This window comes from Macaca nemestrina, chromosome 7, assembly GCF_043159975.1.
Source record: "Macaca nemestrina isolate mMacNem1 chromosome 7, mMacNem.hap1, whole genome shotgun sequence".
Taxonomy (NCBI): domain Eukaryota; kingdom Metazoa; phylum Chordata; class Mammalia; order Primates; family Cercopithecidae; genus Macaca; species Macaca nemestrina.
The window spans coordinates 1,903,168-1,920,519 of NC_092131.1; the positions used below are offsets into that span (position 1 = coordinate 1,903,168).

The 17,352-nt window shown below is 57.8% G+C and overlaps 2 gene segments (V, D, J or C); both read left to right on the top strand.

Annotated features, from left to right (window-relative positions):
* Window positions 1–9,298: 9,298 nt before the first annotated feature.
* On the top strand, window positions 9,299–12,800 carry LOC105489916 (immunoglobulin heavy constant epsilon-like). The segment is given in 5 exon segments: window positions 9,299–9,964; window positions 10,780–11,088; window positions 11,286–11,606; window positions 11,692–12,015; window positions 12,102–12,800. Coding segments are annotated over 4 exon segments (1,170 nt in total).
* Window positions 12,801–13,594: 794 nt separating this feature from the next.
* Window positions 13,595–14,768, top strand: LOC139355535 (immunoglobulin heavy constant epsilon-like). The segment is given in 4 exon segments: window positions 13,595–13,720; window positions 13,819–13,937; window positions 14,252–14,600; window positions 14,685–14,768. Coding segments are annotated over 4 exon segments (678 nt in total).
* The last annotated feature ends 2,584 nt before the right edge of the window (window positions 14,769–17,352 follow it).

Sequence of the window (17,352 nt, forward strand, 5' to 3'; positions counted from 1 at the left end):
TGCAGGGCCATTCCAAAATGTGTCAGAGAAATATATTCTGGGATAAAATACTTTAATGTTCTTCCATGCCTGCCACCTGTCATGTGATGCTATACCAGAGTGAGATTGGAATTTGATATCTTATTGCTACAAGGAGTCTGCTTTGTCAGTCTTAAGCTCCTTGTTTTAATGTTAATACTGGTCAGCTGAGCCTAAACTCCAAAAGGGGGAGGTTATAGTGAGGTACCTCCAACTCCTCCCCTTCCTGTCATGGCCTGAACTGATTTTTCAGGTTTCTTTGGAATCCCCTTGGATTAGCATTTTATTTTTTCGTTTATACCTTTTAAATATAAGTTCCAACTTTAAGTTATTTCTTTGCTCCCACATCTTATCATAAACTGTTAGAAGCAACCAGGTCACCTCTTAGAAATGTCTGCTTAGAAACGTCTTCCACCGGCCAGGCACGGTGGCTCACGCCTGTAATCCCAGCACTTTGGGAGGCCAAGACGGGTGGATCACAAGGTCAGGAGATCGCGACCATCCTGGCTAACACGGTGAAACCCCGTCTCTACTACAAAAAATACAAAAAACTAGCCGGGCGTGGTGGTGGGCACCTGTAGTCCCAGCTACTCAGGAGGCTGAGGCAGGAGAATGGCATAAACCCAGGATGCGGAGCTTGCAGTGAGCTGAGATCTGGCCACTGCACTCCAGCCCGGGCGACAGAGCAAGACTCCGTCTCAAAAAAAAAAAAAAGAAAAGAAAAAAAAAGAAAAAAGAAATGTCTTCCACCAGATGCCCTAAGTCATCACTCTTAAGGTCAAACTTCCACAGATCCCTAGGGCATGAACACAATGCAGCCAAGTTGTTTCTTAGGATTTAACAAGGGTGACCCTTACCCCAGTTCCCAATAACTTCCTCATTTCCATCCGAGATTTCATCAGCCTGGCTTTCGCAGTCCATATGTCTATCAGCATTTTGGTGATAACCATGTAATCAGTCTCTAAGAAATTCCAAACTTTCCCTCATCTTCCTGTCTTCTGAGTCCTCCAAATTCTTCTAACCTCTCTGCCTGTTACCTAATTCCAAAGCTGCTTCCACATTTTCAGGAATCTTTATAGCAATGTTCCACTCCTCAATACCAATTTTCTGTGTTAGTTTGTGTTATTAGAAGAAAAAAAAAATATGTGAGGCTGGTAATTTATAAAGAAAAGAGGTTTGCGCCAGGCACTGTGGCTCATACCTGTAATCCCAGCATTTTGGGAGGCCAAAGCAGGAGGATCACCTGAGCTCAGAAGTTTGAGACCAGCCTGGGCAACATAGTGAGAACTTGTCTCAAAAAGAAGGGAAGGGCAGGGAAGGGAGAAGAGAAGGAAGGAAGGGAGGTTTAATTAGCTCACAGTTCTGCAGGCCATTCCAGAAACATGGCCCCGGCATCTGCTTCAAGGCCTCAGGGAGATTGCAATCACGGCAGAAGGCGAAGTGGGAGCAGGCATGTCACATGGCAAGAGGGAGCAAGAGAAGAGAAGTGGCATGTCCCAGAATTTTAAACAACCAGTTGCCGCATGGACTAACTGAGGGAGAACTCACTCATCACCTGGGGGATGGTGCTAAACCATTTATGAGGGGTCCAGCCCTGTGATCTAATCACCTCCCACAAGGCCCCACCTCCAACACTGGGCATCACATCTCAACATGAAATTTAGAGGCACATGCATCCAAACCATTTCACCACAGGAAGCTGGAAGAGATGGAGGGTCCTCCCCTGGAGCACTCAGAGACAGCCACCAACACCTTGATCTCCAACACTTGATCTCAGACTCCTGACTTCCAAAACTGAAAAAAATTTTTGTTTTAAGCCACATTTGTGATATTTTGTTACAGCAGCCACAGCATAGATATAGCTGGTAACAGAGTTCTCTAGCCTCCAAAATACAAGCCTGGGATAAATAACTATTGAATTTGACCACATGGAAATCAGGAAGAATGTAATGAGCATCATCAATAGATGGGATGACCTGGGAGATCGTGGCAAGTTTAAAGCTAATCAGAAGTTGGCAACCAAAAAATCCTGTCTTGCAAATTGCCAGGAAATTGCCACGAAAAACTTTAGAAAACATGATTAGAGAAAAGATGGAGAAACCCGGATGACTCCCTGGTTTCTGAAGAGGTGCTTAGGCATTTAAGTGAGACTGACGAGACTCCACACTGTACCCTTCAGAAGGGCAGACACTCATGAGATCGTCAACCACGGCTCCCTCGCTGGGAGGCAGACACAGAGCTGGAGGCGGCGGCCACAGTTTAAACTAGGTGGACAAAGAAGTGTCAGCATCGGGACTTGCAGGAGGCCCTGGGAAGGAGCAGGCGGCAGTGGGGCCTGGACAGCCCTGGGGAAAGGAAGTTACTCGGAGGAGACCAGGGACTTGCATTCGGGCCAAAACCAAGGACAAGAGGTCAGCTGGTCCCAGGGAACTCTGGAGCCCAGCACCCCACCATGGGTTCAGGGGCCTGACAACCCCACAGAGGGCTGTGGGCACCGGGCACCAGCCTGCGGGGGTCTGAAGGCTGCTGCCCAGCCACACATGTCCTGGTCCTGAACAAAGGGTCCAAGAGGCAGCTGCAAACTCGCCCTCCTCAGAGCAGCCTCTTAGCCTCAGCTGGTGTTGGCCTCCGGTCACCACATATGCCCTGACAGTGGGGCCTGGCCTCAGAAAGGGGCTCCTCCATTTGTATTTTCTATCTGATCCTTGACACAGTGCTGACACCAAAGACCAAACCCTAATCTTGATTCACATACTCTGCAAAGAAATGACTAAGACTAGTTCTTCCGGAGGTCAGTTTTAGAACATGTTTATTCTAATTCTGCCTTATCTCTATGCACCAAGAAAAATATCTGCACGTCTGTAGTAAAATGGGAAGGTACCTTCATTTTGTTTGTATGCTAAAGAAAACTTTTAAAATATCTCACTTTTTAAAACGGTTTTGTGCGTTTTGTATGCTTATAACATTTTCCATAATAGATCATTTGGATGATGAAGTCAGAGTCTTCTGACAGAAAGCAGATCAATGGATTCCTAGTGATCAGGAAGGCGTTGTTTGCAAAGGGGCTGGTGGAATTTTCGGAGAGATTCTACATCTTCCTACAACTGTTTATCTGCATTACAGTGGTGGTTGCAAGACTCTGCATTTGTTGAAACTCACATGTAACAGGATGTATTATACTGCATATAAACTACACTTGAATAAATATGACTTTCAAAACTTAAAATAATTGAGGGGTGGTTCACTGCCCTGGCTCAAAGCCCCCTGGCCACGCTGCCTGTCCAGCCCAACCCCATCCCTGCCAATGCTTGACTCCAGTGTCCTGACAGCCTCCTGACCCCCCAGGCTGCTCTGCACCCTGAGGAGTGCGGCCATCCGGAAGCAGCTGGATGGAGATGGGGAACCTGAGACTCATGCCACACCATGTCCTCCCGCCCCCAACAGACACACACAGATGTCTAAAGCTGCACTGTCCTCACACACGCTGCCCCCACCCACCCTGGTAGGGCCATTCCAGGCCTGGGGCAGGAGGGCAGACTCTCCCCCTGCCCCGACAAGCATACCTGCACACACACCCCAGCACACACACACACACAGTGTGTACAGCTGAGACACAGCCCACTCTAGTGCAAAGTCTAGCCCCCGTCACTGAGGGAAAGGCGCAGCACTGTGGGGCCACAGGAGCGGCAGCTGGACACAGACCAAGGCCTTGGCAAAGGCCCAGGCCACTGGCTGGGCATGAAGGCCAGAAGAGGGCAGGAGGGGCTGGGGCACTGTGCCTGTTGGGCCTAGGTGGGCACATGCTGGGCAGGAGAGGAACAGGCCGGCCCCTCACACAGGAAGGGGTGGGGGCAAAGGCAATTTCTGGAGGCCAGGGCAGGGCCACTGCACCAAGGAAAAGCAGAGCAGGGTGAGAACGGACATGGGGCTCGGAGCTGAGCAGGCCTGGTGGGCCCCAAGAGGGAGACACAGAACCTGGGGATCTCAAGGCTGGCAGGCGCCAGAGATGGAGCCCCAGCTGGGATGCCATCCTCCTTCCTGGGGACCCACTCTGCCCAGCCCTTGCAGCCTAGCACAGCTTGGGGCATTGGATAGAACTGGGAGAGAGCAGGCCAGGAGGGTCTCACTGAGGCCCCTGCCCCAAATGCCCACAGCCTGGGGAAAATTAGCAGGTAGATGGGGGGGCAAGTGGAGCCCCAGCCACACCCACACAGTGCACACAGCCTCACTGGGGCCGGAGGGGGCAGGAGGCTCGCCACCCCTGCTGTGGTTTCTCAGAATCATGGGTCCTTCCAGGGAACTCAGCGTTTCCTCCTCACCCTCCCACACAGCACCTTTCCCCAGGGCCACGAGCAGGGCATGGGGGCCTTGGACAGCCTGGGAACAGGACACTCACACCCAGCCTGGATTCCCTGAGCCTCACATCATAGCCCTCCAGGGCTCTGGCAGCCAACAGCCCTTCCAGGGTCTTCCACACGTGCTGAACATCCCTCTGAGGGTGCCAGGCCTGACAGCCCCTCTCCCTCCACAGGACCACCAGCCCTGGGAACCCGGGGTCCTGGGGGCAGGGTCCCAGTGTCTCCCTCCCCAAAGGTTCTATACACCCCACCCCTCCCCGGTGGCCACTCCACGCATGCTGGCCTCCGGGGGACAGGCAGGCCAACGGTGTGAAGGAAATCATCTCGCTCAGGGCTGCAACCAGGGACAAATGCCATGGGCGCCTCCAGGAAGACCACTGAGTCCGAGCCCAGCCTTCATGTGCCCACACCCATCCACGGCATAGATGGGGCATGGCATCCCCAGCCTCCAGCAGCTGCAGGGACCTTGCAGAGCCACCAGCCACCTCCGCCCAGCTCCCTGCCAGCCCGTGGCCAAGCCCCCGCCTTCGTGTGCTTGCCTTGAGGAGCAGCCCAGCTGGGGACCCCCGGCTGCAGGACGGTGACCTGGGAGTGAGTACAAGGTGAGGCCACCGTGCAGGGTGCCAGCTCCAAGCGGGTCATGGGGACAAGGGCTGTGGCCATCAGGAAGCCCTGCACGCACACCTTGGACACGCGGCCCTTGAGTTCACCTTAGTGCGCCTCATTCTCCTGCACAAAAGAGCCCCCATCCTTTCTTCACAAGGCTTTTGTGGGAGCAGAGGTGGCATTGCCCAGTACCCTCTCCCTTTCCCAGGCAGCGGGACCCTGAGTTTGCTGACCGGCACCACCAAGCCCAGGCATGCATCAAGAGTGACAGTCTGGGAGCTGGGCAGGGGCCCCAGGGTGGGGGCTGAGAGGGCAGAGAACCTCCCCCAGCACTCGGTGTGCGTCCGTAGTAAAGGAGCCTCACCTGAGCCCCCACTGTTGCTCAATCGACTTCCCAAGAACAGAGAGAAAAGGGAATTTCCAGGGCGGCCCGGGCCTCCGGGGGTTCCCACCCCATTTTTAGCTGAAAGCACTGAGGCAGAGCTCCCCCTACCCAGGCTCCATTGCCTGGCATAAAAATAACCACCATGGTTACTGATCATCTGGGAGCTATCCAGGAACGCGACAGGGAGCCGGATGGGCCATACCAGCCACAGGTACCAAATGGAGGACCCGGCACTTCAGGTATCCCAGGCCACAGGGAACCCCAATCGAGGGGCTGGCCCAGGCAGCAGTGAGGGAGAAGCTGCCTGGGCCCCTGACAGGGAGGGGACTCCTGGGCCACCCTCACAGCATAAACCAAGCTTCTTGGTCACTGCATGGACTCTAGGCACCCCTTCCCTGCATGGGGACACAGGAAAGCTAGAAACAGCCTAACACCGACCTGGAGAAGGCAAGGGGCTGGGAATCTTGGCTGGGACAGAGCTGGGCCCAAGACTAAAAAGGTCAGAGGCCCCACACTGGGCAAGGCTAGGCTGGGTGCAGACTGCCACCCCCAGGACAGGGATAGCTAACCCAGAGCCGGGAGGGAGGGTGGGTAGGCGGCAGCAGGGATCCGTCCTGAGCTGCACTGCACAACTGGCAGATCTGGGCAAGTCTGAGCTGGATGGACTGAACGGGGCTTGGCTGAGTGGACTAGACAGACAGGGACTGAATGGGGCTTGGCTGAGTGGACTAGACAGGCAGAACATACTGAGCTGAGGCAAGCTGGGTGGGCTGAGAGGGCTACCCTGTCCCTTTAGAGGATAGGCTGGCCAAGCTGAGCTGTACTGAGCCAGGGCGATCGGGGCTGGCCTGGGCCAGGTGGGTTTAGCTGAGTTGAGTGAGTGGACTGGGTAGAGTGAAATGATCTACCCTCAGTTGAGCCAGGTTTGAGCTGGGTTATTCTAAGCCCTAAGGTGGACTGAGCTGGGCTGAGCTGGACTTATCTGGGGGGCAGGGCAAAATCAGGCTGAGCTGAGGTGGCCTGCACTGAGTGGTCCAGGATTGGGTTAAGCTAAATTAGGCTGACCTGGACTCGGCAGGACTTGGTTGAAATAAGCTGGGCCGACACAGGAGTAGGGACAAGCTACAGTTCTCTACTTAGGATAAAAGGGGTGTTCGTGGACTATCTGGACTGAATGACACCAAGCTAGAGTATTACCTGTTGAGCTTACCTGACCTGGCCTGGGCTTAGCAGGGCTGCACTGAGCCGGGCTGAGCTGAGCTGAATAGACCTGAGCCAAGCTTAGCTGGTTAGGCTAAGTTGGACTGAGCTAAATTGGATTGAGCTGAGGAGGGCTAGGCTGGATGAGAGACCTGATGATGGACAGGGTTAAAAGCTGGAGTGAGCAGGGCTTAAATTATTGAACTAAATTGGGCTGGGGTGATCTAAGTGAGTTCAGCTGGGATGAGCTGGGCTGGGCTGAACTGTGCCAAAGTGAACTGGGCTAAACTAGGCTCACCTGAGTGGACTAAGCTGGGCTGGGCTCAATTGGGTTCAGCTGAACTGTGTTGGGTTAGACTAAACTGGGTTCAGCTGGGCTGAGTCAAGCTGAACTGGACTAAGCTGTGATTGGAAGGGCTGAGCTGAGCTGGGTTGAGCTGGACAGACCTGAGCCAAGCTCAGCTGGTTAGGCTAAGCTAAGCTAAGCTAAATTGGGTTGACCTGTGGAGGGCTAGGCTGAGTGAGGGATCTGAGATGGACAGGGTTAGAAGCTGGACTCAGCTGGGCTTAGATTGCTGAAGTGAGTTGAGGTGGGGTGAGCTAAACTGGGTTTAGCTGGGATGAGCTGATCTGAGCTGGGCTGAACTGAACTGAGCCAAAGTGAACTGGACTGAACCAGGCTAGCCCTGAGTGGTCTGGGCTGGGCTAACCTAGGTTCAGCTAGGCTCATATGGGCTGGGCCAGGCTAAGGTGAACTGAACTGAGCTGAGCTGCGCCAAACTGGGTTCAGCTGGGCTGTGCTGAACTGACCAGAAGTGGACCTGGATGGGCTGAGCTGGGCTGAGCTAGGCTAGCCTGAGTGGGCTGAGCTAGGTTGGACTGGGGTGAACTGAGCTGAGCTGAGCTGGGCTGGGCTAGGCTAGGCTAACCTAACCCAACCTAACCTGGGTTCAGCTGGCCTAGATTGGGCTGGGCTGGACTAAACTGGGTTCACCTGAGATGTGCTAATATGGGCTGGGCTGGGTCAGGTTGAGGTTAACTGAACTGGGCTGACCTGGGCTGGGCTCAATTGAGTTCACATGGGCTGGGCTGGCCTGGTCTAAACTGGGTTTGGCTGGGCCAGGCCAACTGGGCTGAGGTGGATGGAGCGGAGCGGAGCTGAGCTGGCCTGGCTGGGCCTGAGCTGTGACTGGAAGACGTGGGCTGAGCTGGACAGACCTGAGCCAAGCTTAGCTGGTTGGGCTAAGCTGGGTTGAGCCAAATTGGGTTGAGCTGGGGAAAGCTAGGCTGAGTGAGTGACCTGAGATGGACGGGGTAGAAGCTGGAGTGAGCTGGGCTTAGATTATTGAACTGAATTGGGATAGGGTGATCTAAACTGGGTTCTGCTGGGATGAGCTGATTAGGGCTGGGCTGAAATAGGCTAGCCCTGAGTGGGCTGGGCTGGACTAACCTAGGTTCAGCTGGGCTCATATGGGCTGGGCCAGGCAAAAGTGAACTGAACTGAGCTGAGATGTGCTAAACTGGTTTCAGCCGGGCTGAACTAAGCTAGCCCAAGCGGGCTGAGCTAGGTTGGACTGGGGCGGGCTGGGCTGGGCTAACCTAACCTGGGTTCAGCTGGCCTAGGTTGGGCTGGGCTGGGCTACACTGGGTTCAGCTGAGATGTGCTCATATGGGCTGGGCTGGGTCAGGTTGAGGTTAACTGAACTGGGATGAGCTGAGCTGGGATCAACAGAGTTCACATGGGCTGGGCTGGCCTGGCCTAAATTGGATTTGGCTGGGCCGGGCCAACTGGGCTGAGGTAGATGGAGCTGAGCTGGCCTGGCTTGAGCTGTGACTGGAAGACCTGGGCTGAGCTGGACTGTCCTAAGCCAAGCTTAGCTAGTTGGGCTAAGCTGGGTTGAGCTGAATTGAGTTGAGCTGGGGAGGGCTAGGCTGGGTGAGGGACCTGTGAGATGAACAGGGTTAGAAGCTGGACTGAGCTGGGCTTAGATTGCTGAACTGAGTTGAGCTAAACAGGGTTTAGCTGGGATGAGCTGATCTGAGCTGGGCTGAACTGAACTGTGCCAAAGGGAACTGGACTGAACCAAGCTAGCCCTGAGTGGGCTGGGCTGGGCTAACCAAGGTTCAGCTGGGCTCACATGGGCTGGGCCCAACTAAGATGAACTAAAGTGAGCTGAGCTGTGCTAAACTGGGTTCAGCTGGGCTCATATGGGCTGGGCCAGGCTAAGGTGAACTGAACTGAGCCGAGCTGTGCTAACCTGGGTTCAGTTGGGCTGGGGTGGGCTGAACTGACCAGAATTGAACTGGGCTGGGCTGGGCTGAACTAGGCTAGCCTGAGCGGACTGAGCTAGGTTGGACTGGGGTGAGCTGGGCTAGGCTGGGCTGGGCTAGGCTAGGCTAAGCTAACCTAACCTGGGTTCAGCTGGCCTAGGTTGGGCTGGGCTAAACTGAGTTCAGCTGAGATGTGCTAATATGGGCTGGGCTGGGTCAGGTTGAGGTTAACTTAACTGGGCTGACCTGAGCTGGGTTCAGCTGAGTTCACATGGACTGGGCTGGCCTGGCCTAAACAGGGTTTGTCTGGGCCAGGCCAACTGGGCTGAGGTGGATGGAGCTGGGCTGAGCTGGACAGACCTGAGCCAAGCTTAGCTGATTGGGCTGACTAAGCTGGGTTGAGCTAAATTGGGTTGAACTGGGGAGGGCTAGGCTGGGTGAGTGACCTGAGATGGACAGAGAAGCTGGAGTGAGTTGGGCTTAGATTATTGAACTGAATTGGGCTGGGGTGATCTAAACTGGGTTCTGCTGGGATAAGCTGATCTTGGCTGGGCTGAACTGAGCAGAGCTGAACCTAGGTGGGCTGGGCTGAATTGGGCTGCTGGGCTGGACTGGGTAAGCTGGGCTGAGCTGAGCTAGGCTAAACTGAGTTGGGATGGGCTAGGCTGGGCCAAACTGGTTTCAGCTGAGATGGGCTAATATGAGCTGGGCTGGGCCAGGCTGAGCTCAACTAAACTGGGCTGTGCTGGACTGGGCTGAGCTGGACTGAACTGTATTCAGCTGGGCTGGCCTGGCCTGAGCTAAACGGAGTTCGGCTGGGCTGGGCTGAGCTGAGTAGGATTAGTTGAGCTGGTCATAACTGGATTTAACTAGCTAGGCTAGACTTAGCTGACTAAGCTGGTCTGGACTGTATTCATCTGTGTGAAGTTGGGGTAAGGTGGCTATTTTAAGTCCAGCTTTGCTGAGCTAAACTGGACTGGGCTAAATTGAGCTGGACTGACCATTCTCACCTGGCTGACTAAGAGGAGCTGAGACAGAAGCAAAATGGTTGAGCTGGCTGGACTGAAATAAGAGTTTGCTGCCTGCAAGGGGAGGTCCTGGGCTGACCTGGGCCAGGCTGAGCCAGGTTGGTCTAGAGTGCACTCCAGAGGGTGCCTCCTGCAGTGGGCCAGTCTCAGCTGAACTTGGCTGTCCCGGTGGGCAGAGTGGGACTGGATACTGTGATTTTCAGGGTGCCCAGAGCAGACTTCAAGACCAAGCTAAACTGGGCTCCAGGGGCAGGATGGGCTGGCGACTTGGGGGGCGAAGGGCCACGCTGTGCAGACCACAATGTCTGGGCCAGGGTTCTGTTGTGGGAGGGACTGCCCGGGGCATCAGGGCAGGTCTTCCCGCCCTCCCCTAGAGGTCAAGGGTAGGCAGAGCACCAGGGGCGCCTGGCAGGTCAGGGGAGGGCTGCCGTGATGGGGAGATGGGGGCTCGGCACTCGAGAGTCCGAGGAGCTGAGACCACAGCCTCGGGGGATGGGAGTCGGTTGGAGGGCAGGCAGACCATCCACCATGAGCCCAGAGAGAGTGTGAAGGGGGAGGGCTCTGGTGTTCCATGTCCCATGGGGTCCCCGGGCTTCAGCCTAGGGGCATGGCCCAGTGCCTCTGCTTCTGAGTGCCCACGCTGCAGCGGCCTTGATGGGGACGCTGGGGTCATCCTGGAGGCACCCCCTTCCTGAGCCCATCCTGAGGATAGTGGCTGAGCAACAGCTTCTGGTGGGGGAACGGCGGCCCTGGGAGGTGCCCTGGGCCAGGGGCTTGTAGGGATAAAGGCCCAGAATGACCCTGGCCATCTGGATCCCTGGGCTGCCACGGGGTCCCTAGCTCCTCCATCCAGACCCCCAGGCCTGATGGGCCCTGGCCCGAGGCTGGCACTGACTAGGTTCTGTCTTCACAGCCTCCATACAGAGCCCCTTCGTCTTCCCCTTGATCCCCTGCTGCAAACACATTGCCTCCAATGCCACCTCCGTGACCCTGGGCTGCCTGGCCACGGGCTACTTCCCGGAGCCGGTGATGGTTACCTGGGACGCAGGCTCCCTCAACAGGAGCACTATGACCTTACCAGCCACCACCTTCACGCCCTCCGGTCACTATGCCACCATCAGCTTGCTGACCGTCTCGGGTGCGTGGGCCAAGGAGACGTTCACCTGCCATGTGGTGCACACTCCATCGTCCGCAGACAAAGAGGTCAACAAAACCTTTGGCGGTAAGAGAGGGCCAAGCTCAGAGACCACAGTTCCCAGGAGTGCCAGGCTGAGGGCTGGCAGAGCGGGCAGGGGGTGAGGGGGTGGGTGGGAACACCCAGCATGCTTGGGGACCCGGGCCAGGAACGTGGGGGCAAGAGGGAGGGCGCACAGAGCTCAGGGAGGCCAACAACCCTCATGACCATCAGCTCTCCCCCAGTCTGCTCCAGGAACTTCACCCCACCTACCGTGAAGATCTTACAGTCATCCTGCGATGACGACGGGCACTTTCCCCCGACCATCCAGCTCCTGTGCCTCATCTCCGGGTACACCCCAGGGGCCATCAATGTCACCTGGCTGGAGAACGGGCAGGTCATGAAAGTGAACTCGCCCACCCCTCCTGCCACGCAGGAGGGTGAGCTGGCCTCCACACAAAGTGAGTTCACCCTCGCCCAGAAGCACTGGCTGTCGGACCGCACTTACACCTGCCAGGTCACCTATCAAGGTACCACCTATAACGACAGCACCAAGAAGTGTGCAGGTACGTTCCCACCTGCCCTGGTGGCCAACACAGAGGCCAGAGAAGGTGGCGGGCGGGCCTCACACAGTCCTCCGGTGTACCACAGATTCCAACCCGAGAGGGGTGAGTGCCTACCTAAGCCGGCCCAGCCCGTTTGACCTGTTCATCAGCAAGTCGCCCACGATCACCTGTCTGGTGGTGGACCTGGCACCCAGCAAGGAGACCGTGAACCTGACCTGGTCCCGGGCCAGTGGGAAGCCTGTGCCCCACATCCCCGCAACGGAGAAGAAGCAGCGCAATGGCACGTTAACCGTTACGTCCATCCTGCCGGTGGTCACCCGAGACTGGATTGAGGGGGAGACCTACCAGTGCAGGGTGACCCACCCCCACCTCCCCAGGGCCCTCGTGCGGTCCATGACCAAGACCAGCGGTGAGCCACAGGCAGGCCAGGGTCGTGGGGGAGGAGGGAGGGAGCGAGCGAGCGGAGCCTGGGCTTGACCCCACGTCTGGCCACAGGCCCGCGTGCTGCCCCGGAAGTCTATGTGTTTGCAACGCCAGAGAAGCTAGAGAGCCGGGACAAGCGCACCCTCGCCTGCCTGATCCAGAACTTCATGCCTGAGGACATATCGGTGCAGTGGCTGCACAGCGACGTGCAGCTCCCGGACGCCCGGCACAGCGTGACGCAGCCCCGCAAGACCAAGGGCTCCGGCTTCTTTGTCTTCAGCCGCCTGGAGGTGACCAAGGCCGAATGGGAGCAGAAAGACGAGTTCATCTGCCGTGCAGTCCATGAGGCAGCGAGCCCCTCATGGATCGTCCAGCAAGCAGTGTCTGTAAATCCCGGTAAATGATGCACTCCTGCCTCCCTCCCTCTCAGGGCTCCATCCAGCTGTGCAGTGGGGAGGGCTGGCCAGACCTTCTGTCCACTGTTGCAACCACTCCAGGAAGCCACCCCCAATAAACCGTGCCTGCTGAGAGCCCTGGGTACACCCATTCTTGGCAGCGGGCAGGGCTGTGTGCAGGGGCATCTTGGCACAGGAATGGGCCCCCCAGGAGGGGCAGTGGGAAGAGGTGGGCAGGGCTGAGTCCCCCCAGGAGAGGTGGTGGGAGGAGGTGGGCAGGGCTGAGGCACCATTTCATCCATCTGTCTTCATGTCGGGGGTATTTGTCAAACAGTGTATCTGCAGGGACTCATCACAGATACCCTGGGCCCTCTCTGCCCCTACTCTGGATTCTCCCCCTCCAAGGAGTCCAAAGACCCAGGAGAGGTCCTCAGGGAAGGGGGCAAGGGAGCCTAGCCCCCACAGCCCTCTCTCTTGGGGACGTGGCTTCTACCCCCCTGGACAGGAGCCCCTGAACCCCTAGGTGTAGATGGGCACACAGGCCCCTCCAGGTGGAAAAACAGCCCTAAGTGAAACCCCCAGACAGCCCTCCCCCGAGTCTGTGCCACTGCGGTTCGCCTCTCTGCCCTGTCCCGCCTTGCAGAGCCCTGGCCCCAGCACAGGGGCCAGTGGGGCCGAGCCCACTCACACCCCACAGCCTCCGCCACCCTGCCCTGTGGGCACACCAGGCCCAGGTCAGCACCCAGGCCCCCTCTCCTACTGCCCCTCCCCTGCCCCTCGGTCCATCCTGAGTCGGCTCCCAGGGAACTGCCAGCCTCACACACCCAGTCACACCCAGTCACGCCCACTCAAGGCACAGTTGCGCATGTACCAGGCCCCATAGCAACTCCACAGCGCCCTGCACCACCACCAGGATGCCAAAGGCACCCCACACATGGTCACATGTGGCCCACACTCTGCCTCCCATGCTGCCTCCAGCCAGGCTACTCCCAAGCACTTCCTCTGAATCATGCCTGGGCCGCTGGATCCCAGACAGAAATGGAGAGGCCCTCACATGGTCTCCTCCAGTCCAACCCTCCCTGTCACCCTGTCAAACACAGGATGCACCCCAGGACCTGGGCTCCATCCCACTCCCCCTCTCACCCACACCAGAATCCCAGAGCAGGCTACATGCCCCTCCCAGGCCTCAAACCCACGGGTGCATCTGACACCCCCGATCCAAACACTCCCCGTGGTCATGCATACCAAGTGCACAGCACCCACCAAATCCACACAAACACAGGCGCCGGGCACCCCGTGAGCACAAAGCCCCTCCATGTCTGAAGACAGTCCCTGCACACCATCACAGCCATGCACTCAGCTTCACTCTCACATCCCGGCCCACCTGCACCCAGCTCCAGGCCGGGAGCAGCAGAAAGAGGTGTGAGGGGCCGAGGCTGGACCTGCGCCTGCTGGTGGCCCGTGACCAGCAGGCAACTCAGGGCATTGGGGAAGGGAGTGGAGGGGACCCAGGGCAAGAGGAGCCAGAGGGACCAGGCTGGTAGGCGGGGCCGGGCCAGGAGGCCGTTCTGGACTCCCACAGGCCTGGGCTCATAGTCTACACCAGGACAGCCCCTTAGAGCACCCACGCAGTGAGTCCCAGGTCTTGGGAGCCAGGCTGCAGAGCTCACGCATCCTTCCGAGAGCCCTGAGTGAGGGGGCCACTCCTGTGCCAAGGGGCTGGGTCCTTCTCTGGGGAGGGGGTGGGGTCTAGAGAGAGGTGGAGTAGAGGTAACCAGAGAAGCCGTAAGGAACAGAGGGAAAATGGGGCCAGAGTGGGGCCCACAGACGAGAGGTCAGGAGTGGTCAGCCTGGTCCTGGGCTGTTGACTGACTCGGGACCTGGGTCCCCACCCTCAGGGTTGGCAGGCGGCTCTGCGCAGTCCCAGAGGGCCCCGGATAGGGTACTCTGCCACTCCGAACAGCAGCAAGGGCTGCCGAGAGCAGCAAGGGACCCTGTCCCCGACCACCGCTGCCACTGTGGAGCCGGGAGGGCTGACTGGCCAGGTCTCCCAGAGCTGGACGTGTGCGTGGAGGAGGCCGAGAGTGAGGCGCTGTGGACGTGGACTGGCCTCTGCATCTTCGCCACACTCTTCCTGCTCAGTGTGAGCTACAGCGCTGCCATCACACTCCTCATGGTGGGCACCCACCTCCAGGGGCCAGGCCAGGGCAGGGGGCTGGGCAGAGCCAGCAGAGCGCCCTGACCCACGCCCTCCCCTCAGGTGCAGCGGTTCCTCTCAGCCACGCGGCAGGGGAGGCCCCAGACCTCCCTCGACTACACCAACATCCTCCAGCCCCACGCCTAGGCCGCGGGCCACTCGCGCTCCACCAGGCCTAGCTGCTTCTCTGCCGGCACCTGAGCCTCCCTCGGGCTGTGCCCTGCCCTGGGTGGGAAAAGGGAAGCAGACCAGAAAAGGGGGTGCAAGGTCACTACTGTGGGCTGATGGCCAGTGAATCTGAGCCCAGAGGGGCCCGCTCAGCCGCAAGGTTAAAGGTTCAGACAGAACCACCAGTCGCAGCCCCCACCCTAAAACAGTGTCCGTCCCTTCAACGGAGTCATCGAGGAGGGGGTGGCTGCTAGCCGTTCTGAGCTCATCCCAGGCCCCTGGGTCTCAGGGTCACTCCCATTCTGACTGTACAATCACCAAAAGCCAAGGAGGGCCCAGCACCCAGCCCAGGACACAGCTGAGTCTGCGTCCAGCCCAACACCAGCCCACAGCCTCACTCTGAGTCTGCGTCCAGCCCAACGCCAGCCCACGGCCTCACTCTGAGTCTGTGTCCAGCCCAACGCCACGGCCTCACTCCCCAGCCTTGCTCTGACCCTTCTACCCCTGAGGTCCAAGTGCCTGGCATCCCCGTCCCCCAGGCCTCACCCACCCTCTTTCCCTTCACCCACCCCTCCATCCATCCACAGCCCCCATCCCTGCAGCGTGAAGGAACAGGGAAGCCCTCTGAGGCCAGGCCACAGGACTGCTGGGGACTTCGGCCCCTGGAGTGGGTAGAGGGGCTCCCACAGCCAGAGGAGGGGTTTCCTGCAGGGACAGCAGCTGCTGACCTCATCCCTGTGACCTCGTCCAGCCTCTGGCTTCAGCAGTCCTATTTCTTTCCTTCTGGGTTTCCTAGTAAAGTTCCTTTTCACAAATCCCACGTCTCCAGAGTGCTCTTTGGGAGGTGTCTGTGGCCCTGGAGTGGCTGGTGGGAGGCAGGACCCCTGAGGATGTGAAGGAGGAGCCAGAGGGGAAGGAAGGGCAGGGGCCATTCTGGGGTCCTGAGAGCCAAAGTGTCCAAGCAGTGGTTCCCATCAATCACCCCTCAGCACCCCAGAGACTCCCCAGCTCGGCCTGTCATACCTGGTCTGCTGCTCTCCAGCCCAGAATCATGCCTCTTCTCAGGTAAAGTCAAAGCAACAATCAACATCAACCCCTTTGTGGGCAAAACCAGAAGAGGGGCCCATGCTGTGGTCAGCGCAGGAGGCCCCAAGAATGTGGCTGCACAGTCACCAAGGTGGAGGCTGGTGGCGGCCCCCAGGACCACTGGCCACACGCCCTGATCCAGCACTCACTGAGCACAGACAAAGTTGACTCCCCATCCCACAGCCGCCCACCAGCCTGGACCTCCTGAAGAGCTGAGAGATGACACAGGAGCAGGCTAGGGCCCCAGAACCATCAGGGTCACATGTGGGCATGACCCATACCTGGCCTCAGGGTAAACATGCAGCTTCCCTGGCTGGAGAGGCCTGCTCACACTGTGTCCACAATATCCTAAAAATGGGAGAGAATACATAATAGGCATGACAAAGGGCAGGGTTCCCTCATACAAAGAGCACTCAGGGATCAATAAGAAGAAAGGTGAGCAATAGGTTCTTCATGGAAAGGAAAAACTCAGTGGCCGATAATACAAAGAACCCATTTTAACAATTAGAAAAGTGAAAGTAAGGAGGAGGGGATGAAGGGGGTGGAGGTGCTTCTTGGCCCTGACTGAGGGCATGTGAATTGCTAAGACCACTTTTTAGGGCAAGTTGGCAAAATGCCCCAATGCAGAAGAGTTCTCTCACAGTGATGGCCCCACAGGGAGAGCCTCACTCTGTGCCGGGAGACCCACATCACATGGAGTCTGGCACAAAACAGAATGAAGCAAGCCTGCCACAGTCTGACAGCAGTACCTGGGTCCCCCGCCCTGTCCTCCACTGGGACCTCAGAGCAGCTGGGCACAGGGGAGAAGGTGAGGAGCGACGGCTCCCTATGGGGTAGAAAACTCCAAAGTGGGCAGTGCTGAGGCCGACTGGGTCCAAACACCACCAGAGGGGGCGTCGCAGGACATGGCCAAGGCCACAGCCGCTGCCCAGCTCTCCTCACACACTCCCTCATTCACAGACACACACACAGGCACACACTCGCACTTGCAAAAACACACACAGGTTCACACACACAGACTCAACCTCTCCTACACATTTGCACTCACACACCAATCATGCACTCACAAACACACTGACATGCTCAGGTGTGCTCACACCCACACTCACACAGTCTCAGGAAGCCAGGCCCTCAGTCTACCCCATCACCAGCCCAGGGTCTTGCACACCCATGTCTCCTACAGCAGACCGGCCCTCCGCAGCCAAGGTCCCCTGGACCGGGAGCCCCTCCGGCGGGCAGGGCTCAGTGACTCCTTTCTCTGCCCTCACTCTAGATCACGAGACCCCCATGGCCCCACAGCAAGGGCAACAAGGAGCCAGCTCGCTGCCCCACTGTGTGGCAGATATCCTCACACAGAAAACTCCCCCTCAAAGGCCTGAGAGGAAGGCGAGATGAGCACCCACGTAGAGGAGACAGACGGGGCCCGTGGGGAGGGCAGAGGCCTGGATTCACACCCAGGCTCAGAACAGCGCCCCTG